Raw genomic sequence first — 26021 nt, forward strand, 5'->3', positions numbered from 1 at the left:
TGCAAACTTTGTTCATAAACTACACAAATACCAATAATAGATATCAATGATTTAAAAGGATCATTAATATTTGGTAAGAGTGAACACAAATGTCCTTTTTGCATAAGACACAAACCTGCAGCAAATTTCCAAAACCATGAAAGAGTAAAGAAAGCAATAAACATGAAAATATTTGAATAAATCTTTATTGGGCTAATAAATTCATCAGCAATACAACAAGACAAAAAGAGAAAGAGAAAGAGAATAATCAGACCAAGAGGACAAAGAGAGTATCAGAGTCCCAGTGAGTCAGCTCAGGACTGGGAACACTGGTCTGTCATCAGAGTCTCTGAGAGTGGAGTGTGGGAGCCCTGGGTGGCCTCACAGGTCACAGAGCCCACCTTCTCCCACTGGTCTGCAGGGAGCCTCAGGGTGCTGCTCCAGCTGTAGTGGCCGTCATTCTGCAGCGCCCCGGGGCTCCTGCTCTCCTCTCCACTGCTGCTTCTTCCATCCACCTTCCAGGACAGCCTCCAGTCTGAGGGGAAGCCCTTGTTGGCCACACACATGACTGTAGCCTTCCCCTGCTGCAGCTCCTCACTAGAGGGCGCCAGCACGGTCAGGGAGGGGGGGACTCGACCCACTGCAGAGAGAGAGAGAGAGAGATGTTAGAGAAACTGGGAGTTTGGGTGGAACTGCTCTCCAGTTGTTTCACTTCCCTCTCTGAGCTTGGTAACCATGGTAACAGACAGGCTTCACTGCTGAACCATGGCAACAGACGAGTTTCAGTAGACAAACAAGTTAAAACATTGTGTTGTATTTTCATATATCCCCGTCTATAAACTCATTCTTAATTTAACAGTTAACAAAACAAACTATCTCTGATCAAACTACCCACATTTTCTTATTCTTACTTTCAACAACTAAATATGTGAAACAGAAAAAGAACTAACAAAAAATACGTTTTGCTCTTTTTGAGAAAGATAAGTATTAACTGCACTGAATTAATCTTTTTGACAGATCAAGATAAATGGATGAGAAATAATTATCAGTTACTTCCAGAGACAGAAAATGTCAAACATTTAGTTTGTCTGAAGTCATTAAATAACCAGTTCATATTTCATATTTTCATTTATATATAATTCATATTGTTTGAAAGCAGTAATGTCTAGGATCATGAAATGAAACTAAATAAAAGTAATTTACTTTCATAAAACAGTTAAACGTACTTACAGTTAACATCCAGTCTGGTTCCTCCACCAAAAGTCCACCACAGTGATACAAACTCATTGAGCCGCCGTACAAAAACCTCTGACTGTAGAGAGACACGGCTCTCTGACTCTGAAACAAACAAACTCAACAAAATCATTCACTGTTTGTCCAGTTTGTCGGCCAACATGAAAACATATATAAACAACAAAGTTTTATAAACAGTATATTTATTTAAATTCCAGCTAACGGATCTGGGTCGGAGGTGAACCCAGGTTTCTGCACTGAGCCTTGTGTCATACAGTCAGAGGAGCTAAACTGGCTTTGAGAACTGGCTTTTAAAAGGAGACAAATATTATCTACTGGTTTTCAAACAGGATATTCTACCCCCAAAATAAACTTTAGCACATTTTTAAATAAATAATCAGATATTTGGAAACAAGATGATATTTTGAAATAAGGCCCTAAATTGTAAATCCACCTTCTTGTAAAATGTCACAAAAAACTGAAAAAGAGAGAAGCATCATGATGATGATCAAACAGAAGAACAAATAACCTGAACAACATGTTTGCTCTGGGTTAGGGTCAGGGTTAACTTCCTACCCAAAATTATTTAACTGTACTGAAACCAGTATCAGAGTAAAGCCAGCATCAGTTGCTGATACTATTCTTATAACATTTATATTTAGGTTTTCTAGAATCTCTTTATTTATTTTAAATGTTTCACAAAATCAAAAGTTCAGAATAACATAGTGAGTGGCAAAAATTTGCAGAACTCAAAAAAATAAGTCCTTCATTTTCTAGTAAATTATGGGATTTTAAGATATAAAAGACCTTGGATAGTGTTTTTATTAAATAAAATAACCACTCATAAATACTGAAAAAACAGTAGATATATTTCCATTAGATCCACTGATAAATGCTGATACAAAGGAAATTAAGCAATGTTGAAGGAGACAAAAAAGATCATTCAAAATAAAGTGTCTTATCACCTCCTCTGCATTCATGCTCTGACTCTCTGAGCTCTACTGGAAGGATCAAAACCATTCTTCCTTTCAATAAAACACATGCGCTGAGATTTAAAGGTGTTAGCTACTGCTCACTGTGTCTGTGGACTTTGTTTATTAAATTTCCATAACAATATGTTTTGAAAAATTCGTTATTTATAACAAACCACATCATCAGATCGATCCCACTCCCTGTTGGAGTCAGTCAAATCATTTCCATAGAGAGGCACTTTGCATCAGCAGCACCATGCTCCAGTGCTCTGGGAGAGTTTATAGTCCTGAGAGTTGAACACTGGATGACTGACAGCTGTCCTTCATCACAACAGAAGCCACAGAAATCCTCCTCATCAAAAACATGACTTTGATCTGCGTCCTCATCTGGACTCTCCTCTGCTGCTGCTTCACAGGTAAAGTCCAGAGAATCAAACTCCTCTCCTCTATCAACATCTGTCCCTCTGAAATGAAGCCCACAAAACCATGAAGCTGCTTTATGTTTTTGTCTCTGTATCCTCAGAGTCCAGAGGACAGATCACAGTGACTCAGCCTGGAGCAGTGAGCTCTGCTGTGGGAGGATCTGTGAACATGGATTGTAAAATCAGTCATACTGTCATTAATTCTGACTCTGTTGAATGGTACCAACATAAACAAGGGGGACCTCCTAAACTACTCATTTACTGGTCAAACCGACGAGCATCAAGTATTTCAAGTCGTTTTACAGGCAGTGGATCAGACAAAGACTTCACTCTGACCATCAGTGGAGTCCAGGCTGAAGATGCAGCAGTTTATTACTGTAAGGGCAGACACAACATCAACAGTCAGTATTCATTCACACGGTGAAAAACAGTCGTACAAAAACCTCCCTCCACAGACACGCTTCTCTGACTCTGAAGCAAACAAACTCACCAAAATGACTTACTGTTCTTATATTATTGCCAGATTCACTGTCAAATACACTTATATAACTAGAACAAACTCAAAAGGTCTTCTAACAAGCTAATCTAAATAATATTTTTAGCAAAATTGGGGTCTGGGGGGGGGTATTTAACCAACAGCAACAAAAAGATGATGACTTTGAAATATGAATATGCATTTTGAAATTGGACTGGAGAGGCTGAGAACACACAGAGATCAGTATGACGGTAAAACCAGCATTAGCTGCTGACACTGTTTTTATTATTACTTATTGCTTCTGGAGCACATGGCACATGATGTGGCATGGTTGCTAACTTGCTTCTGACCCCTCTTATGATTGCGGTGTGTAGCCTCAGGTCTTCAGTGCGGGCTGTGGGTCTTCTGGGCCTTTCTCTGTTTGCCTCTGACTATGAGGAGGCATTGTTGTGGCTTCTTACCCTCACCCATCAAGAAAATATTCAAATAAATCTGTAGATATTCATACATTCATTTCTGAATAAATTGTACTTATATAGTGCCAGATCAAAGAAAAAGCATGAAAGCATTATATGTTGTATAGTAAAGACTTTATAATAATATTTTTTTAAAGGAAAACAAAAAACATCAGATGACCACTTGGCGACAGTGGGAAGGAAAAATTCCCTTTTAACAGGAAGAAACCTCCTGCAGCAGATCTGTCACGACTGGTTGGAAGGAGAGGAAGACAGAACAGAGACATACAGGATTTTGGCTCAATTGAAGCCTTTTTAGGGAGTTTTTAGGACAGCCTGATAATAATGAATTACAGTAGTCCAGCCTAGAAGTAATAAATGCATCAACTAATTTAATTCTCAAAGTGTGTGCAGTGTACCCTACATCACCAGCTGAGCCCTTCTGCATTGCTGTAAAAAGGAAGCAGTTCCTTTTGGCTGTTTTTATCTCTTTGACTTGCTGAAGAGAGACTGGAGATGCTCTGTTGTGATCAAATATTTCCCTGCTTCCAGGTGTCATTAGCTGTTTGACACATTTGACAAACCTCAGGTCAGCGAAAGCAGCAGTCAAACACTGTTTTCAATAAAACAAACTAAAGAAGCCTCTCACATGTGTTCAAGTTGATCTGACCAACAATAACTGCCAGTTTCCTCACTTATAAATAAAAGTAAACATAGGAATCTTTGCCATCATCAAACACACAAATCTGGGATTGTTACCACTAAAAAAACTCCACTCAAGGAGCGGAGTCCAGATCAGTGCAGGAGGAAGTGAAAAGCAGCATCAGGTGACCAGATGAGCCGAACAGGTAAGCAGAGAATACTTGAACTGAGTTATGACAGACTGGAAACAGAGAGAAGACAACTCTCGTCACAAGGAAACAACTAGAAACCTCGAAGAACCAAGTTACCGCTGAGTAAACAATCTGGTGGAGAATGATGGATGGAGCCACATCAGAAAACTGTAACTGAAAACGTACCTGCAGATTATGTGAAGTCAAAACCAAAACAAGAGGATGCATTTGGATTCTGCCATGCCTCTCTCTAATCCTTTCAGACAAATGCAGGCTCCATCCTATATGTAGAGGATGCCCTCCCCACTGTTCCATTCAGTTCAATTCATTTATTTAGCGCCAAATTCCAACAACAGTTGGCTTAAGGCTCTAGATGTCAGTATAAAGCAACTGAACTTAGTGGGATTAGAACACACCGTTTGATTTATTCACAGCGTTTAATCTTCTTGGGTGCACACCTGCCTGTAATTAAAAAGACTCTTAATAACTCCAAATAAAGTTCAGTTCCAAAGTGTCCTCAGTTACCTTCTTCAATTTTCATTATGATCAACCTATTTCTAGTAGAGCTGGGAGATAGAACGATAACGATATGTGTTGCGAAATAACTTTTTCTCGATAGAAAAATTAAACTATTGCGATAGGCCTCATCTCTCTTGTCCTCTTAAAAAAAAAAAAAGAACAGCCAATCCAAATTAAGTAGCGCAGAGCCGAACCAATCACAGCCGCAGCGTCACGTCACATGACTTGTTACGTACAGCACAAGCGCCAAGGCGCACATGTGTATTTGTTTTTGCAGCCGTGCAGCCCGGGTAATGAAGGAAATTAGTTTGCCGACTAGAGAAAAATCAACCGAGAACGTGAGCGAAGGTTACCGAAGAAAAAACAGATGCTGGTTCCAATGCCGGAGAGCTTGTCGAACAGAAGGGCCACAGAAGTTCCGTAGTGTGAAGGTATTTCGGCTATTTCAAGTCTGACAAAAAACAGAGTAGCGCGCACTGTAAATTGTGCCGAAAGCAAGTCTGGAAATACAATAAAGCGGTGCATGCTCAATCTCTGACTGAAAGCGCTAATTCGTCATTCGGCTTTTGTCAGACTAAAGTAACTGTTAAAACTGTTTGAAAAGCTAAGCTGTACAACAAGGAGAGATTGAGAATTTCCTTTTAGTTCTCAGTTTATTTGATATTGACAAAAGTTAGTCAATTTTGTCTGTTCTTCTGTAAAACGAACTAAGATTTATTTTTAGAATTAATATTTTGTTTCTAAGTGGAATTGACAATTTAGTCTGTTTTGTTTGTTCTATTTTGAAACTTAAACGCTTTAGCGGCTGCCTTTTGTGTAGTTTGCAATATTTGCCTTTATTTATCTGAAACTGAAGTCTCATGTTCCTTAAGTACATCTACCCTGTTGAACCTATTATGGGAAATAAATATTTTAATTAAAACAAGCTGCTAATTATTTCACATTTTACTTGTGAGCAACAGCACATTTAAATCTTACAAATATAGTTATTTGGCTTATATCGTGATATATATCGTTATCGCCTGAAATGAAAAAAACATATCGTGATATGAAAAAATCTTATATCGCCCATCTCTAATTTCTAGTAATCAGCTATGTACCACAGGCCTTTGAGCTGGCAGTAGTTAAACCATTACTTAAAAAGTCATCTCTAGACCCAGTAGTTGTCAAACAGCTAACAGATCATCTGCAGAGGAATGGCTTATTTGAAGAGTTTCAGTCAGGTTTCAGAGCTCATCACAGCACAGAAACAGCTTTAGTGAAGGTTACAAATGATCTTCTTATGGCCTCTGGACTGTTTTCCTCCATTTGTGCAATCTCTTGAAAGTTAAAAACATCTTATCTCCGAATGATACTGAAAAACTAGTTCATGCATTTATTACTTCCACGCTGGACTACTGTAATTCATTGTTATGAGGATGTCCTAAACACTCCCTAAAAAGCCTTCAGTTAATCCAAATGCTGTAACAAGAATACTGACAGGGACTAAAAAGAGAGAGAGAGCATATTTCTTCCATATTAGCTTCTCTTTAGTAGCTCCTTGTTAAATCCAAAATTGCATTTAAAATAGTTTTCAGGCCCCTTTTTCTGTGGACCCAGCTTCCAGTTTGGATTTTAAGATTAGGCTTAAAAACTTCCTGGCTGTTGTGGATTCCCATGGTGCATTGAGTGTTTTTTTCTTCAGATAATTTTTCACTCACTATGTGTTTATGCAGCACTCTTAGTCATTCTAAATCTTTGGCAAGGTTCCAGTTCCAGTCCAGTTCGGTTTGATGGGCTGTTCAGAGTTTTCCTCACATTACTGCAGACTCATTCCTGATAGGCTGAACCTTTTCACCAATTCTGTTCATAACTTTTATGGAAATGATTTATAGATGTGAGTTGATGTTTGGTGGTCTCAGGATTATATTTTGATGTTTGTCATTTGTGTTCATTCTTTTTGTTCACTGACTGCAAAAATCACAGATTCTGATAAAGTGTTAGAGTTAAGATAAAGAGTTAGGGTTAGCTTTGGTCTTCAGTGATGACCACACAGTGTTAAACAGGAAGTTGTTTTTAATATTAATATTAATATTAATATTAATATTAATCTCTTCATGTATCAAACCAACAGTCTGGAGTTTCTGATCATTTCAGTGGGAATCAGTGTGAGACTGACTTCTGACCAACAGCTGCACTCAAACAGAAACACTTTAGAAGTTAGCATTGATGCTACGATGATCTTCCAGGACAGACTCCAGTCTGAGGAGAAGACCTTGTTGGTCAGACACGAGCATGACCTTCACCTGCTGCAGCTCCAACCACTGCTCAGAGAAGGACTGCCAGCTGTGGATTTCAGTAGAAGAAGTTTCAACTCTGCTGATCTTTCATTTCCACTCTGAGCTCAGTAACTATGGCAACAGACAGTCATCACTACTGAACCATGGCAACAGAAGGTTTCAGTACTAAAGATAAAAACACAAACACTGACATCAGGGGTCCGTTCTTCGTACCTCGCTTACTACATCCAAGATCAAATGACACATCCAAGATCAAATCATCGCGCTAACTTTGAGCTCGCTAATCCGGTTCTCCGAACACACCTGTTGTTGACGATTAGTATAGCTGGATGAAGTAATCTGAGATCACTGGGTGGCTTAAAAGGTGCTACGCATCGATAGTAGAAACATTGATCGGTAACCCTTTGATTGGTCGGCGAAGATGTCGAAGGAGCGCGCTCAGTATTTCACGGCAGCAGACCAAGAACTCTTGATTGAGGGATATCAGGAGTTTCAGAGTTTAATTAAAACGCAGGGGAACACTGCAAAGGCTGCAAAAGCAAGGAGAGAGGGCTGGCAGAAAGTTGCTGACAAATTAAACTCGTAAGTGATCCATGATATTACATTATATCATGTGATATTATATTATACCACATTATATTATATTACATCATATCCTCTTTCACATTAGAGCCACAACAGGACCCACTAGAACATGGGAACAAGTAAAAGTGAAATATAAGAATATTCCACAGAATGGTAATATTTATCACTTATATTGCTTTTAGTCTATGACAAGAGACCCTGGAATAATCTGTTTGTTTGTTTATAACAGCAACCAAGAAAAGGGCAGAGCAAATAAAGACAGGTGGTGGTCCTGCACCCCCTCGTCACACCCCGGCTTTTTGTACTGTGACATTTATTGACATCGTGGGTTTTTTTGTGTGTAGTTAGACATAACACTCCATCACTTTTACCTGTTCCCATGCAAGGGGTGACTGAAGCATGCACAGTAAGTCGGGAGTAAGTATATACAGTACAGTAAGTATATATATATATATGAGAGAGAGAGAGAGAGAGAGAGAGAGAGAAAGTAAATAATACCCTCACGGGAGAATCGATATCTCTCTATGAGCACACCGTCGCGCTGAGCTAAAGGATCCTGTCTATCCCGCAATATACGCTAAATTCTGTAAACTCTCCTTATCAATCTTGCACCTTCCTTGCTCGCGTACAAACGGACAGGACATGGCTGCGACAGACTTCCCAAATCCACCTTCGCTTTTATAGTCGTGGTCTCTCATCTTGATTGCACGTAGTAATTTACTATTACTACTCTAAAATATGAATTACATCTGACATGATCTACTACATGTAATAGAATGATTAATAGTACATTTCCCTTTTTTTCGGAAATGACCTGTATGTATCTGTATGAAATCAATAAAAGCATCAAATACATTATCTTTAGTTACATTGATAATATTTATTTATGGTAAAACAGTGGCGAAATATCGCTGTTGCTTTCATATAACTGCAGCGGACATACCTGAGTGGCCGCGATCTAATCCTGTTTACATAAAGTAAACCTGCTCCCGAGCAGGTTTACGCTTACGGATCTGTTGCTATGACAGCAAGTCCCAGATGAGCTTCGGAGAACCGAATGATCCAAGATCACGCCAAATCGTCAACAATCAAATCCGGCTAACTTACTTAGCGAGGTACGAAGAACGGACCCCAGGTTTGACATTGTTTAAAATAAATCCACAAATTCAAAGGTCAAAGGTCAATCACATAAAAATACAATTAGATGAATTAGTCCACTTTATCTTTATCTCTCTTTTTAATCCTTGAGCTCATTGGTTAATCTAATCAAAATATCAAATTGTAAATAATGTAAATATGTATTGTGATGCTCTCAGCACTGAGCTGTAAACAGCTGCAGCTGACTGACTCTGTGTGTTTGCATATGTGTCCTGCCTCTCTGCTCACAGCTGTTAAGAGGCCAGTGTTGATCAGTGGCTGTCCAGGCCTTTCACAGCCACTCACACACCAGCAGCACAATGATGATGTCACTGACTCTCTTATTCCCGTCCAAGCCCGAGGTCACTGTGACTCAACCTGGAGCAGTGACCTGTACTCTGGGATGATCTGCCACCATCAAGCGTACAATCAGTCAGAATGTTTATCTTCATCACTCCTACCTCTCTTTATACTGTGACCAAGACAGAGACGGAGAGAATCCCAAACTCTCATTTATCTGTCTAGAACTCGAGTATCAGGAACTCCAGGCAGTGGACCAAACAAAGACTTTGACCATCAACAGAGTCCAGGATGTATCTTTAGTCTGCTGACACCACAACCCACCACTTTGTCCTTATCAGAAGACGATGATTGGATGGATAAATGGACAGAATTGCCCCACAAAAGTTTTAAATAAAAATGACACTAGATGCACAAAAGCCTCTTTTTTAAATTAATTTTCATGCCTTTGTGTAATAAATAAATAAAGAATGCACAATTTTGTACCCAATACACTTGAATAAGAGCAGATAAGTAAGATGACCAGGTGTCCCACCTCATGACGGGCTGCACACTGTTTATATCTCCTGTTTAGTTTCATCTTTTCTAAAGTCTGTCTTTGACTGAAGAAAACGGGGAAGTGTGTCATCATTAGTCAAATACTGGTTACAGAAACTCGTCGTGATCTTTTACTGTTTCTGTTGCAGCCAACAGAGGAAGCCGTCACAGTCATACATGATGGAAACTACAACAAAGAAACTACTCATACCTGGGTAAAGCTGGTGGATGCAATTCATTTTTCTCTGTTATTCGTCAGTTTTTATAAATAACTACAGTCAAGAATTTGATGTAAAGTGATGCAGCACATGTGAGTGTCATAAATGTGTGTCAGAGACAGATGTGCTGATCTGTGGAAACATCCTTACTGAAACCTCAGGATGGTTATCTGACAGACACACAGTTAAATTGAAACACATGAAAATCACCATTTGAAGATTATTTTATTGTTATTTTTTAAAATCATTAGCAATACTACAAGCAGTAAAACATGACATTTGAAATCAGAGTGAAACAGAGACAGAGAGAGAACAGACTGAGGGCAGCAGCAGAGTCTCAGTGAGTCAGGTCACAAATGTGAACACTGATCTCTGCTCAGTATCTCTAAGACCAGAGTCTGGGAGCCCTGGGTGGCCTCACAGGTCACAGAGCCCACCTTCATCCACTGGTATGTAGAGAGCTTCAGGGTGCTGCTCCAGCTGTAGTGGCCGTCACTCTGCAGCGCCCCAGGGCTCCTGCTCTCCTCCCCGTCACTGCTGCTTCTTCCATCCACCTTCCAGGACATAGTCCAGTTTGAAGGAAAGCCTTTATTTGCCAGACACATGAGTGTGGCCTTCCCCTGTTTCAGCTCATCGTTACTGGAGGGGGTCAGTACTGTCAGGGAGGGGCGGACTAAACCCACTGCAGAGAGAGAAAGAAAATACATTTTAAAGAAGTTGACAGTTCACATGAAACTGGTCTTCAGTGTTTCACTTCCCTCTCTGAGCTCGGTAACCATGGAAACAGACAAGCATCACTGCTGAACCATGGCAACAGACGAGTTTCAGTACTAAAGACAAACAAGCTAAAACATTGTGTTGTATTTTAATATATCCCCGTCTATAAACTCATTATTAGTTTAACAGTTAACAAAACAAACTACCTCTGATCAAACTACCCACATTTTCTTATTCTTACTTTCAACAACTAAATATGTGAAACAGAAAAAGAACTAACAAAAAATACGTTCTGCTCTTTTTGAGAAAGATAAGTATTAACTGGACTGAAGTAGAAATTAAAAACTCTATAAATCTGTTAAATATGTAATTATTAATTGAAATCTTTTTGACAGATCAAGATAAATGGATGACAAATAATTTGCAGTTACTTCCAGAGACAGAAAATGTCAAACATTTAGTTTGTCTGAAGTCATTAAATAACCAGTTCATACTTCATATATTAATTTATATATAATTCATATTGTTTGAAAGCAGTAATGTCTAGGATCATGAAATGAAACTGAATATATGTAATTTACTTTCATAAAACAGTTAAACATACTTACAGTTAACATCCAGTCTGGTTCCTCCACCAAAAGTCAACCACAGTGATACAAACTCATTGAGCTGCCGTACAAAAACCTCTGACTGTAGAGAGACACGGCTCTCTGACTCTGAAACAAACAAACTCAACAAAATCATTCACTGTTTGTCCAGTTTGTCGGCCAACATGAAATCAAATTTAAAGAACACAATTTTAAAAACAATATATTTTTTTTTTTTTTTTAAATTTTGTTAGTGGAGTTATTTGCAGGTGCACATATATGCATAAAGCTAGAAGTATTTTTATATCCCCTGTAATCTTCTGGCAAACTCCAATGACAAAAAGTGAATTTTGCTCTACTGGAAGGATGAAAACCATTGTTCCTTTCAATAAAACATGTATAAAACATATTTCTTCATTTTTCGTTTAACAATGGTGGAGAAGAGCTTCAACATCATGAAATCATGACATCACAGTCACTGGTGAAAAAATCTCCCAGAGATTTCCAGAAATCTCACCAGATTTCATCTGTCTTGCAATCCTGTGGCTGTGAATGACAAAACATATGAAGAACATCATTGTCATCCTCATTCAAGCACTCAGTGAGCATTTGTGCTCTTAAAATTCTGGCATTTTCATCCTAGAAGAAACCGGTACTATCAGGATACAAATGCTTTATCACAGGATAAAAGAAATCTCACAGACTAATGAAGAAACAAAGCTCCCCACAGCTTATGAAACCCATTAGATCCTTATAATTTAGAAGTCTGAGAGTTCAGTTGTTTTTTTTTATCTGTGTATATGGATCCACTAAAACTCTAAATATGTTTTGAAAAATTCCTTATTTATAACAAACAACATCATCACATCAGCCCAACTCCCTGTGTGAGTCAGTCTGATCATTTCCATAGAGAGGCACTTTGCATCAGCAGCACCATGCTCCAGTGCTCTGGGAGAGTTTATAGTCCTGAGAGTTGAACACTGGATGACTGACAGCTGTCCTTCATCACAACAGAAGCCACAGAAATCCTCCTCATCAAAAACATGACTTTGATCTGCGTCCTCATCTGGACTCTCCTCTGCTGCTGCTTCACAGGTAAAGTCCAGAGAATCAAACTCCTCTCCTCTATCAACATCTGTCCCTCTGAAATGAAGCCCACAAAACCATGAAGCTGCTTTATGTTTTTGTCTCTGTATCCTCAGAGTCCAGAGGACAGATCACAGTGACTCAGTCTGGAGCAGTGAGCTCTGCTGTGGGAGGATCTGTGAGCATCAAGTGTAGGACCAGTCAGAATGTTTATGTTTCTGGCAGGACTCACTTTTTAGCCTGGTTCCAGCAGAAAGATGGGGGAGTTCCTAAACTCCTCATTTACTATGCTAGCAGAAGAGATTCAGGGATTCCAGCTCGTTTTACAGGCAGTGGATGGAACTCTGACTTCACTCTGACCATCAGTGGAGTCCAGGCTGAAGATGCAGCAGTTTATTACTGTCAGAGTTATCATGAGATCAACAGTCAACGTGTGTTCACACAGTGAAAATCAGTCGTACAAAAACCTCCCTCAGTCAGACTGAACAGAAACTGAACTGACTGCTGCAGCTGGAAGATACTGCAGAGACTGATACAGTTCACTGAGGACACACACACACACACGCACACACACACACACACACACACACACACACACAGCATTAACATTTAGTGTATTGCTGTAAATTAAAAGAACACCAAATATTTTGAACACACAGAAAACATCAGTAGTTTATTAAGTATTTATTTATTTAGTATTTATTAATTAGCTGCTGTAGAAATTTAAATAGTAAACTTTTGAATCCAGCATTCATTTCCTCTTTCCCATCATTGCCTAGACTCCACTTTGTTAATTGCTTTATCAGAGCATAACTTTGAAATCTTTTTTTTGTTTTATCAAACTCTGTGCTCCAATAAATTATGTTCAGTTCTTCAGCATGATTTGTCCTTATCAAAGTGAAATGATTTTATTAGTTTGACTCTTAAGTCTTAAATTTTAAAGCAACATGAATAAATAAGGAGCTACAGAAAATCCACATTACTTCTCACAGACGTTCCTTCATGATAGAAAACAAATAAGTTTAGAGTTCAGAGTTATCTCAGCACAGATGTGTTTACACATTTTAATATTATTTTACCTCAGACTGAATAAGAGCTGAACTGACTGCTGCAGAGACTGATGGATTTCCTCCAGATTTACCTTAAACAGCATCATAACCACTCATAACAACACTATTAATAGAAGCAGTAATAAACATGCATTTAACTCTTTATACAATGTAATCAGAGTATACAATGAATACATTGTAACTGTATTTGGTATCAATAAACAGATTTGTGGGTGATTGTGATTCATGACTTTGACTTGGAAGCTGATCTTCTCTGAGCTGAAGACTCTGCCTCTCATTCCACTTTTCAAACTCTAAAAATCTTCCTCGTGCCAGGTGGTCCTTGGGCACTGTTCTCGGCTCGTGCCAGGACATCCGACTGATGCCTGTTGCCTCTGGTTCTCTGAGACTCTCACCCTTTGGCTCTGGGTGCCCCATCTGGGGCCTTCCTCCTTCTCCTGCTGTGGGCTCCAGCTGGCCTGAATCTCCTGGATCTATCGCTGTCTGCCTCTGACACCCAGGAGGGCATTATTGCACCTCCCTGCCCTCATTATTGTCTACCTTTTGTGACAATGACACACACCACAAAAAGATTTATGTATCTGTGCATTTTCATATCTTTGTGTTCCAGGTGCTGTATGTTTTTGTTCCCTTTGTTTTTTCTTACAGGTGCAGCAGTTGGTGACACATTGTTGGACAACACGACAACAGGCAGAGGAAACAAGAGGAACCATAGAGAACCTATAGAGCTGATCTTGGAAAAGCAAAATGTTTTCAGCACCACAATGCATTCAGATCATAATTCAGATTGCATAAACTGCCAGACATGACAGGATTAAACAACATATATTAATAATATGTTTCTGTACAGGAGTATTTGAGTAAAGTAGCTCAGAGGTAAGGCAGGACAAAACCATTTAAGAATTTAAAAAGAAACACAAAAACATCAAATTACCAGGACAATGTCTCTCTTTCCCATTTTAATATCATGATTCAAACAGGAATTAAATGCAATTTGTAAACATTTAGATATAAAATTAACTAAACTGAAGCAAAGTGGTAAAAGTAAAAGTTAGAATAAACTGTATTCATGTCTGACCTCAAACTTTTCCAGTCAAGTTTTTAAATTTTCTCATTTTATTTTCATTATATTTATAGCTTTCAGGCTCTCGGATGCTAAAAGTTTAAATACACTGATATCCTGGAAAGATGAAATGGATATGGATATTGTGAATAATTTAATTAAGTGCTCACTCAGGTTAAAACACCATCACATCACACTTCTACATCTGGCTGACTCTGTGTATACCAGGGGTGGGCAACTCCAGGCCTCGAGGGCCGGTGTCCCTGCAGGTTTTAGATGTGTCCTTGAACCAACACAGCTGATTTAAATGGCTAAATTAGCTCCTCAACATGTCCTGAAGTTCTCCAGAGGCCTGGTAATGATCTAATCATGTGATTCAGGTGTGTTGACCCAAGGTGAGATCTAAAACCTGCAGGACACCGGCCCTCGGGGCCTGGAATTGCCCACCCCTGGTGTATACTAATGTTTTTTATTCAATGTCCTGTCATGTTTGCCGTATGGCAGGCAGGATGAAGGTTCATGGATTCAGGATTCTTACACGGAAACAAATTTAAAGAGGCAGCTTTATTTGTTGGGAAATAATGCACAAAATAAACATTTACGAAAAACAAACCAAAACTTGAACATGGAAACTAAGAACTAGACACTGGGGGACGAAAGACAGGAACACTAGGAAATAAGGAGCATGGAACTAGGAATGATGGACAGAAACATGGAGAAACTTACAGCACATGGGACAACACGACAACAGGCAGAGGAAAACACAGGGCTTAAATACACAAGGGAGTAACAAGGGAATGACACACAGGAGGAGAGCACAGATGGAAATAATCACACATAAGGAGACCAAGGGGAAGCAAAACTGAAAACTGAACACAGGACAAGGACTATCAAAATAAAACAGGAAGCATGACAAATATTTAGATGCAGAAAAGACACTGTGACTGGGGGAACAAAAACAGAGACAGACACTAGACACTGAGACATGGAGACATGACTGCCTGTGCAACAGAGGGAACAATAAACACGGAGACAAGAGCTTATACACAGGCTTGAGATCAACACTGAGGGAGGGAGAACTAGGATCACTAAGAACTTAAGAAAAAAAGATAACCAAAACCATGAATAAAAGTCATCAAAGAATATAAATTAACCAACAAACACAAAACACTGGGTCACAGATCCAGCACTGTGACATGTCCGCTTCTAAACAGGACATTTTTTTAAAACATATTTTCAGCATGCTAAAACAAAAACAGAAGGACAAAGTATTGTTTAAAATACTAATTTAAAATTGATTTATTTCCAGACATCCAGTCTGGTTCCTGAAAGAAAAGAGTTTGTATCATCATGGAGATTGAGCTAAAACCTCTGACTGTAAAGAAACACAGCTTTCTTCTTAATCGTGCAATTTGGTTGTCTGAAATCAAAAATTAAAAAACTGTAATAAATAAATGCAAAATAAGAAGGCATTTTACTATTTTGGTATTATATCCACATTATCACATGCTGATGATCTGACAATAATGATAATAATGAAACTATACATGCATCCCATCCTATTCCAGCTGTCTTAAGGTCAGAGGCAGGGTACACCCTGGACAGGTCAAATAGTGAAACTAATAAACTAATAAAGGCTTTAACAAAAAGAATGAATAATTCAAATAATGTCACGATCTGCAGCAGCAGATTGTGTGGAGCGAAGGGTGAGAGGACCCAAAATCAGACACGTGGAAACAGGATGGAATTTACCAGAAAGCGAGGCGTTCATTGAGACTGCATGAAAAATACAAAACAAAACAAAGAGAAAACTGAGACACAAATACCTAAACTGGGCAAAAACCAACACTGAGTATGTCGTGCATGAAGCATGAAACATGAAACCTGTAACTTCAATAACTCTGATATTCTTTATTATTAACTGGGAGAAAAAGTGCTGACTCAGTCTTTTGTTCCAGGACAGACTGTCTCTGTCAGATGTAAAACCAGCAAGTGTCCTCCTGACAGACTGTGGTCTTTTTCTTGTGTTAAGAGGTTTAGTGAAGTGAGTTTCTCTCATTTTGCTGTGAACACGAGAAGAGATTAACTTCTATATAAGTTGATTAAAGCAGACCTGTAGTCTCTCACCTGCCTGCATTCCTGTGTGTTTGTTCTGTTTTTAACATCATGTCCACTGTCAAGCTCAATTCTGTCGTCATTATTTGAGTCCAGTTGTTGTCTCGCCGCCTTCTGGGAGTTACTCAGCCTCTGTTTTGTGTGCTTTAAATCTCAGACTCCTTATCTCCACCTCATCCTGGACAATTAGAGATCCTCAACTAAGTCTCCACCTGCTTCATCTCTGCCACCACCAGCTTCTAGACTCTTCTCTGCTTTGTTGCTTCATCACAGTTTCACTGCCAAATAGTTCATTAACCAAACTTCAGTAAATCTGCATTTGAACTTTATTTAGATAAACTCTGTTTAAAAGATGACACCCTGCTCTTTAATTTCAATTATAATAATTTTTCAACATTTTCAGATTAAAATATAGATCATGAAGCAGCTTTGAGAGTAGAAATTATGAAGAGCACACAGATAATCTATGGTTGACATGACCTCAACATCTTATAAAAAAAATGTTGGTTTAAAAATATGTTTAAATATTTTCACTGCACATTACACTCGCTGTGTTCTGTTGACATTTTTTCTTTTGGTCTGTCTAAATAAATCTTTTGAAATCTTTATTTTTTAATGTGCATTTATTAAACTCACAGAGTCAAAGAACATGTTTCCTCGTTACATTTTTATTCTTTTAAAAGGTTGAAATATCAGCTTTACAACAGACACAAAAGGATGAAACTAAAGGAGATTGTTGCTATGATTGTTGTCATTATGAGATGAAAATATGACTGTTTGATGCTTTTTTAAAAATCTGCAAACAAAAAGAAACAGAGACAGAAGAAAAACAGCATGAAAGACTCAGTGATTGACATCAGGACTGGGAACACTGGTCTCTCCTCAGTATCTCTGAGACCAGAGTCTGGGAGCCCTGGGTGGCCTCACAGGTCACAGAGCCCACCTTCCCCCACTGGTCTGCAGTGAGCGTCAGGGTGCTGCTCCAGCTGTAGAGGCCGTCATTCTGCAGCACTCCAGGAGTCCTGCTCTCCTCCCCTCTGATGCTGCTGCTGCCACTGCTGTCGCTCGTCTTCCAGGACAGACTCCAGTCTGAGGGGAAGCCCTTGTTGGCCACACACATGAGCGTGGCCTTCCCATTCTCCAGCTCCTTGTTGGAGGGACCCAGCACCTTCAGGGCGGGGCGGGTATCACCTAGGAAACACCAATCAGCTTAGAGGACAGGAACCACAATTTAAATTTCTCCGTTAAGAAGTTTCTGTCAGGTGTTTTTTCTGCTCCACCAGTCATTCACTCACACATTGTTTCACTTCCCTTTAAGAAACCTCTCATGCATATCAGCACAGAGAGAATCATCACACAGTTTGACCTGAAATATGTTCAAACTACACTGGAAATAAAAGAAGCAGATGTGGAAACATTTACAGCAGAAGTTTGGCTTTAAAATGATTAGAAGTCTAAATCATGGATGACTGAAGAAATGAGTGGACACAAGCACAGAGCAGCTACTCATTCATATAGATTTGAAATGTTATTGAACAGCTCACATGATTTCAAACTAAATCTGAAACATCTGACACGATAAAAACATCAGAAAACAAACTTTAACTCATCCAAACAGCAGCTGATGTGGTGGAAATTTACAAACTAATCATTAGATGAAGTTTACTCTTGTCTACATATATTTTACTATGACAGAAATGTAGATTAAACAATAGAAACTTGCAGAGCTCATCTGAATTAGTCCAGTAAAAAGGACAAACATCAAAAACAAAATGATTTTAAACAGAAAAATACTTTTCTCTCATCTAAGCAGTCTAACAAATAGTTATAAAAGAAAATGATAAAATGTTTCATAACAAACACAATTTAATTAACTTACTTCCAACATTCAGTCTGGTTCCTCCACCGAACGTGTACCACAGTGATACAAACTCATTGAGGCGCCGTACAAAAACCTCTGACTGTAGAGAGACACGGCTCTCTGACTCTGAAACAAACAAACTCAACAAAATAATTCACTGTTTGTATAATGTAATAATATTATAATAGTGTAATTAAAACAAATAAAGCCCATTACAACAATATTTAAAGAATATGATTTCAAAATGTAGATTTTACAGCTTTCCACATGTGAAAAGATACATCTCTTGAGACCTGACACTTATTTTTTCACAACTCTAAACACTGAAACTAATTCTCAGCCTAAAACACTTCAAAAACACTTCAGATTCATGTAGTTATGTTTTGAATTTCACAAAAATATTAAGTTCTGGAAAGTGTACCAGTATTTTTTTCTATAACTTTTTTTTAATTTCCGAAGGAACATGTCCATTGTTAAGACCCTGCCTACACATACGGGTTTTTTTTTTTTTTTTTAAATGAGTTTTTATTTCTATTTTGGAATTCTGTCTACAAATAATGGTGTTTTAGGAAGTTTTGAAAATTCCTTCCAGGTAGAGAAGACTGTGCTCCGTGCTGTTCTAACTGTGAAGGCTTCTAACTGGTAAACATTATGATTCAATTTGGGTTTATCACCATGTGTTGCTTTGGTTTACTTTTGACATGTTTCACACACACACACACACACACAGACACACACACACACACACACACACACACACACACACGTTTTCAAACGACTTCACTTACATTTATTCATGAACAGTTAAATGAAATTCAGTAAATGTTTCCCCATCACTGCTTTTCTCAGTTGCTTTGGTGAAAGTCTTATATCAGGAACGTCATTCTCACCACTCTTACTGCAGCTCTCAAAATATGTAAGGCAATTTTCACAACACAAACTTATCTATGCAAAAGACACTTCATAAAACACTTTCATCGTTTTAAGACGTCAAAACTGTTTTTTTGTTTTGTTATTTTTCTCAAAACTTTACCTACTTTGGAAAGAGTACTGCAAAAAATGTAGGCCTAATGTCACAAGAGGCCAAAGGCCTGTACAAAACTGGACTCAAGTGCTGGACCACATGTGGAGACGGTTGAGTTTGCTTTACACAAATCTTTATTTGGCACAAAAACACTGAGTTATACTTGGTGTGGGATTCATGACAAGAAAACGTAGCGTGGTGATCAAGAGGAAGAGAGGAAAAGGGGGTTAGTGGGTTCACAGACTTCTCCAGGTGTGGATGAATTTTAAAGAGGAGCATGGCTTATGTTGCAGGTGGTGTTGGTGGTACTTTGAGGGGAGTAGGTGAAGGTCCAGGTGAGCTGAACAGAGTTAAGATGGGCTGACCTGAGCTCCAAGGGATCCTGTGTGAAGCAGTGGCAAGAGGGCAGCAGGTGTGATATTGAAATCCTTCCCAGGAGACGGAGCATGAAACTGCAGTGAGTATGGTCGAGTGTCCGAGTGGCAATCTTAGCTGAAGAGTGGAGCAGTGGCGTGACCAGAGAGCTGTAGCACATGAAAAATGAGGTAAGTTCATAGACTTGGGCAAGGAGCATGAAGCATGGTAGCCTGTTACCACCGTGGGTAAGTTGGCAAACTAGCAGTGAAGAGACGGCAACGCTGGTCTTAAATATCATGAGTAGGTTGCTCCAGATTGGCTCCATGTGAGGAGATGACAGCTCTGCCCAGGGGCAGACACAGGAAAACATGGACTTAGTGGAAATTTACCAGCAGCTCACCCGGACTGTGACAGCTAATGAAAAGTTTAAAACTGTTTTCAGAAACAAAAATCAAATCTGATGTTTTCTTATTTCTTTTTTTTTAACCTTACAAAACTGGTGAATTTGAGAAAAGCAAAATATTACTCATTAAACTATATGTGTCAGGAAAAGAAAATGTATACAATCTGAGACCACAGCACCAACTACTGTATAGTCCAGTAAAGTCATACTGCATGTGTTTATTAGGTTATTAAGTACACCTGTTAAACTGCTTGTTAAACCAAATATCAGCCAATCACATGTCAGCAGCTCATAGCATTTACACATGTAGACATGTTGAACACAGCCTGCTGAGGATTAACCCAAACATCATTAAGAAAGGTAATTAAAAGTGTCATGGTTGTTGATGCCAGACAGGCTGATCTGCTGGGATTTCTTTACACAGCCATTTATAGGGTTGACGGGAAACGGTCTGAAAAAGAGAAAATATCCAGTGAGCTGTAGTTTTCTAGGTGAAAATACCTCATTGATGCCAAAGGCCAGAGGAGAATGGTCTGAAAGGTTTGAGTTTATAGGAAGGCAACAGTAACTCAGTAACAACAGTAACTCAATCAACCACTTGATACAAACAGGAAGAGCATCTCTGCAAGGACAACATGTGACCTTGAAGCAGATGAGCTACAGCAGTAGAAGACTGCACTGCAGGGCCTGTCACCGAAGAACAGGAAACTGAGGATATAATTCACATGGAGTGACCAAAATTGTACAATATAAGAACAAAAAAACCAAAAACACTGTGCTCCAATGACCTCCACAGTCACCAGATCTCAGTTCAAGACAGCATTTTTGGGATGTGGTTGAAAGTGTCCAGCTGGCAAATCTGCAGCAACGATATGATGCTATTATGTCAATAAGGGGCAAAATCTCTGACTATTGAGCAAAGTGAAAGATCTGGAGTTCTGTCAGACAAAACTGTTTTGACGTTTCAAGTGGATCAACAAAGTAACAAATCCCTTTATTAGTGTAGAAACAACAGCAGTGTGTATGTGTGTATAAAAACAATGAGAAAGGCTATTTTGATTGGGGAAAAGCATCACTGATTTGAGAACTGCAGCAAAGCGACTGAGATAAAACTGTAATATATGTTTGAGGTGGATGGTATTGGAGGAAATCATGTTGTATCTGTTATACTAGTTTCTCAGCATGTTTTCACCCAAGTCTGTTAACCACATATTGCAGTGTGGTTCCCTGTATGGTTCCTAATGCCAATAACATGCACCAACTAAGAGAGAAGGATACCAGGATACCATCATCTACTGTATCAAAGTCAGCACTGAGGTCTGAAAGCATTACAATGGGAAAATCCCCTGAGACAGTGATGGACATTTAATACATTTAAATGTGCAGTTTCAGTGCTGTGATATCCTTTAAACCTGGAATGAAATGCAAACTAAATTCAACAATAGTTGCTTCATCTGTTCATCAATCCTATTCGATCCATTCTTTTCTGCTTATCCAGTTCAGAGCCATGAGGCAGGTACAGCCTGGACAGGTTGTCAGTCTGTTGCAGTGTAACCTGTTCAGTTAAAATAGAATTAAGACTGACATTGTCATCAGGAACCTTAATGATCAAAACGTCGCAAACAAAACCAATGAAATGTTTTGCTTAATTTAAAAATGTGTTTCCAATAAGTCAAACAGCATGAATCACTTAATAGTACTATACATACAGTGAGTATAACTGCATTTATACAAATAATATGTGGTATTACATTCTTTCCAAATACTAACACAGTGGAACAAGTGGTTTAGAAAACAGTTTCTCCACAAAGTCGATTGTATTCCCACTGTGAAGCTTTCAGTAATGTCACATGATCTTCACCAACAAGTAGAATTTACTCAAAAAAATTACTTGAATAAATGTAACTGTATAAATGTAAGTGTGACCCAACAATGTACACCACCATGAAGTCACGGACTAAATGCTTTCCATGAAATATTTAATGCTTCCAACATGAACGAAGGAATTCAGAAAAAAATGTGAATTTCTAACATCTCTACATCTTGGCAAACAGCAACTGATAAATGAATTTATTTTAAATATGATCAATTAGTAGATCTTCATAACCCATCAGGATCTACGTGGCATACAGAATGCTGTAAAAACAAATGGTGAAGTCCAGACCTTTACTTTTTCACATTGTGCCTTTAAAGTTGGTCAGATCATTTCCATAGAGAGGCACTTTGCATCAGCAGCACCATGCTCCAGTGCTCTGGGAGAGTTTATAGTCCTGAGAGTTGAACACTGGATGACTGACAGCTGTCCTTCATCACAACAGAAGCCACAGAAATCCTCCTCATCAAAAACATGACTTTGATCTGCGTCCTCATCTGGACTCTCCTCTGCTGCTGCTTCACAGGTAAAGTCCAGAGAATCAAACTCCTCTCCTCTATCAACATCTGTCCCTCTGAAATGAAGCCCACAAAACCATGAAGCTGCTTTATGTTTTTGTCTCTGTATCCTCAGAGTCCAGAGGACAGATCACAGTGACTCAGCCTGGAGCAGTGAGCTCTGCTGTGGGAGGAACTGTGATCATCAAGTGTAGGACCAGTCAGAACATTTATAGCAATTATTTAGCCTGGTACCAACAGAAAGATGGAGGAGTTCCCAAACTGCTCATTTACTCTGCTAGCAATCGACAATCAGGGATTCCAGCTCGTTTTACAGGCAGTGGATCAAACTCTGACTTCACTCTGACCATCAGTGGAGTCCAGGCTGAAGATGCAGCAGTTTATTACTGTAAGAGTTGGCACTATCCTAACAGTCAGTGGGTGGGCACACAGTGAAAAACAGTCGTACAAAAACCTCCCTCAGTCAGACTGAAGAGAAACTGAACTGACTGCTGCAGCTGGAAGATACTGCAGAGACTGATACAGTTCACTGAGGAAACACACACACACACACACACACACACACACACACACACACACACACACACACACACACACACACACACACACACACACACACACACACACACACACACACACTGAGGTGAAAAATATACTAAAACGTGTTTAAAATGAATGATTGGAGGAAATTTCTCTGCATCAGTTTCTCAGCATCCATCTTTATCCCATCATGATCCCACATTTTATCTCATTTCAAAAAATATCAACATGAACTGAGCTGTGACACCTAATAAGAAAATGTTCAGTTCTTCACCTGAACTTCACACACGTCTCAGCTACTCACACTTAAAAATGACACACATGAAGACAAAGATCAGCATCAGAATCCTTCACAGTCAGCAACACAAAAACATAAGACGATGCTCAAAATGTCCTTTTATAATATTTATATTTATGGAAAAGAAAATCTCAGTGTCAACCAGAATCGTAAAGAAGCTAAAGTTTCCTCCTGTATGTTTAATAATTATTGAACATATTGTTTACTGTCCAAACTTCTAAACCTTATACACGGACACACACAGATACAAACAACACAGAAAACAAAAATACAAATAGTCGAACTTTTCAGTTTTCAGTCAGGACACAGTGTCACACATTTTTATTTTTTTATTTCTTGTCCATATTGACTGTAAGGTTTTATATTTTGTCCTAAAAAAGAAAAAGAAAAGATTTCTTTATAGATCACAGTCCAGCTGAAAGTATCCACATGATTAGTCTCATATTACACCCTTTAAACACTCATATTGAACCTTTAAACAGTCAGTGCAAAGAACCTCATTAATGTTGATCAATATGAAGGTTATGATCCAGTTTATTTTCAGTTGCATTGTCCTCTTGCAATGACGGCTCATCGCTCGTGCTGCATTACAATGTAGATTCGACCAGTCGGCCCCAATACAGGAAGTCTGGCTTGAGGAGACTCGCCCAGCTCTAAATGCTGGTCCTCTGAATGTCCACCCTGCTTCCACTGAAGGCGTGAACATGCAGAGAGATGTTCTCTACCATCACAGGAAACTAGAGGCAGAACTACTTATTCCGTCTGCATGGGGTTTTTATATATGTTCTTCTTCTCTCTCCTCATCTCCTTCATGTCCACATCATAGGACATTACATCACCCTATTTTAGGCCACACCCTGCTGCTGTCTCTATGACCTTTCACATACATGATTTCAAGCAAAGTTCAGTCATTCATTACAACCTTTTGAATAGAAAATGATGCAGGTTTATTTCAGGCAGTGTTTTTAGTATTCCTCACATTTATTAATGAGACACTAGAATGTGTTGTTTTTATCATCAAGCATGAACTTGTTTTGTATCCTCAAGAGTCCAGAATTCTTTATTTTCATACACACAAACTCACTCTATTGTTAAACTCTCTTTAAACTCTTCATACAGAAATTCAATAACTTTTGTTCAAAAAAATTATCTGCAAAAGTTGAAAAGTGCAATAAAATATACACCTCTGGTATATCACACATCACACATCTGGAAGACAACCATCACACAGCAAAGCTTCCCCAAAAGTAAATATCTGGACTCTCCCGATATTTAATCAGTGGCTGTCCAGGCCTTTCAGAGCCACTCACACACCAGCAGCACAATGATGATGTCACTGACTCTACTGCTGGCCACCCTGGGGCTCCTTGTTCAGGGTGAGACTCTCTGTGAAAACTTTGCTTCAGCATGCAGCCAGGTTCACCACAATGATGTTCTGCTATGATGGAGAAACTCTGAAACCAGCAGCACTGACCTTCTTCCATCTGTTCTCCATGTTAAAGAAATGATCCTCTAATGTTTGATCATCTTTCTCTGAGCTCGATTTGTCTCAGAAACTCTTCTCTTCTTTTCCTGTTTTCAGGTTCATCAGCAGAAATCATCCTGACTCGGACTCCTGGATCTCAGTCTGTTGTTCTAGGACAGACTGTCTCTGTCAGATGTAAAGCCAGTTCAAGTATGAGTACGTATCTCCACTTGTATCTTCAGAAACCATCACAAGCTCCTAAACTGCTCGTTTATTATGCAACAAACCGTCAGTCTGGAGATTCTGATCGTTTCAGTGGAAGTGGATCTGGGACTGACTTCACTCTGACCATCAGTGGAGTTCAGGCTGAAGATGCAGGAGTTTATTACTGTGGACAAACTGGTTAAAGAAATGATCCTCTAATGTTTGGATGTTGATCACCTTTCTCCTGCAACTTTTTTTTTTTTTGATTAGCATTCAAATCTCTCAATGAATTAGAGCATTCAGTTATGGTTTTATTCTTTTACATGTTTTTTTTTTTTACATTCAGTAAAAAGAAGTATTAGCACACACATTCACAGTTACCTTCAAAACAACAGAGAATGTTAATTTATTTAATGTACAGAATTCACCTGCTTGCTCTTACATGCTACTACTGCACATTCACCTAATGTATATATTGTATATAATGCCCCCCCCTCCCCCCCTTTGCACAAGTCGAGGAGCGTGTCAGGTTACATTTCACTGTGTGTTATACCTCTATAACTATGCATGTGACGAATAAAGAACCTTGAATTTATTTAGCTTCAGCCGTCAGCCTGTAGGGTGTCGCTTTAGTGGAACTGGATCGGAAGCTTTCTTAAACTTTAAACTTCATTTAAATGATTTCTCCTGAAACATACAGATGACACCCTGCTCTTTAATGTGAAATATTCCGATTTTCTTGTACATTGTCAGAATGAAATGCAGGTGAAAAAACAGCTTTGAGAATTGAAATTATGAAGAGCACACAGATAATCTATGGATGACACTGGCTTAACATCTTATAGAAAATATTAAATGTAGGTGAAAGAATATATTACAGTGTAACGTGTAATATAT

At 38.8% G+C, this 26021-nt stretch overlaps 3 gene segments (V, D, J or C); 1 reads left to right on the forward strand and 2 right to left on the reverse strand.

The window, feature by feature from the left end:
- The window catches only part of LOC100695241 (Ig kappa chain V-III region CBPC 101-like), a 201447-nt gene that overhangs the window by 55757 nt on the left and 119669 nt on the right, over positions 1 to 26021 (forward strand).
- Positions 168 to 11419, reverse strand: LOC102076364 (Ig kappa-b4 chain C region-like). The segment is given in 2 exon segments: positions 168 to 619; positions 11269 to 11419. Coding segments are annotated over 2 exon segments (462 nt in total).
- On the reverse strand, positions 17375 to 18515 carry LOC109196608 (Ig kappa-b4 chain C region-like). The segment is given in 2 exon segments: positions 17375 to 17772; positions 18461 to 18515. A coding segment is annotated over 1 exon segment (264 nt).

The sequence above is a fragment of the Oreochromis niloticus genome, linkage group LG22, assembly GCF_001858045.2.
Source record: "Oreochromis niloticus isolate F11D_XX linkage group LG22, O_niloticus_UMD_NMBU, whole genome shotgun sequence".
Taxonomy (NCBI): Eukaryota; Metazoa; Chordata; class Actinopteri; order Cichliformes; family Cichlidae; genus Oreochromis; species Oreochromis niloticus.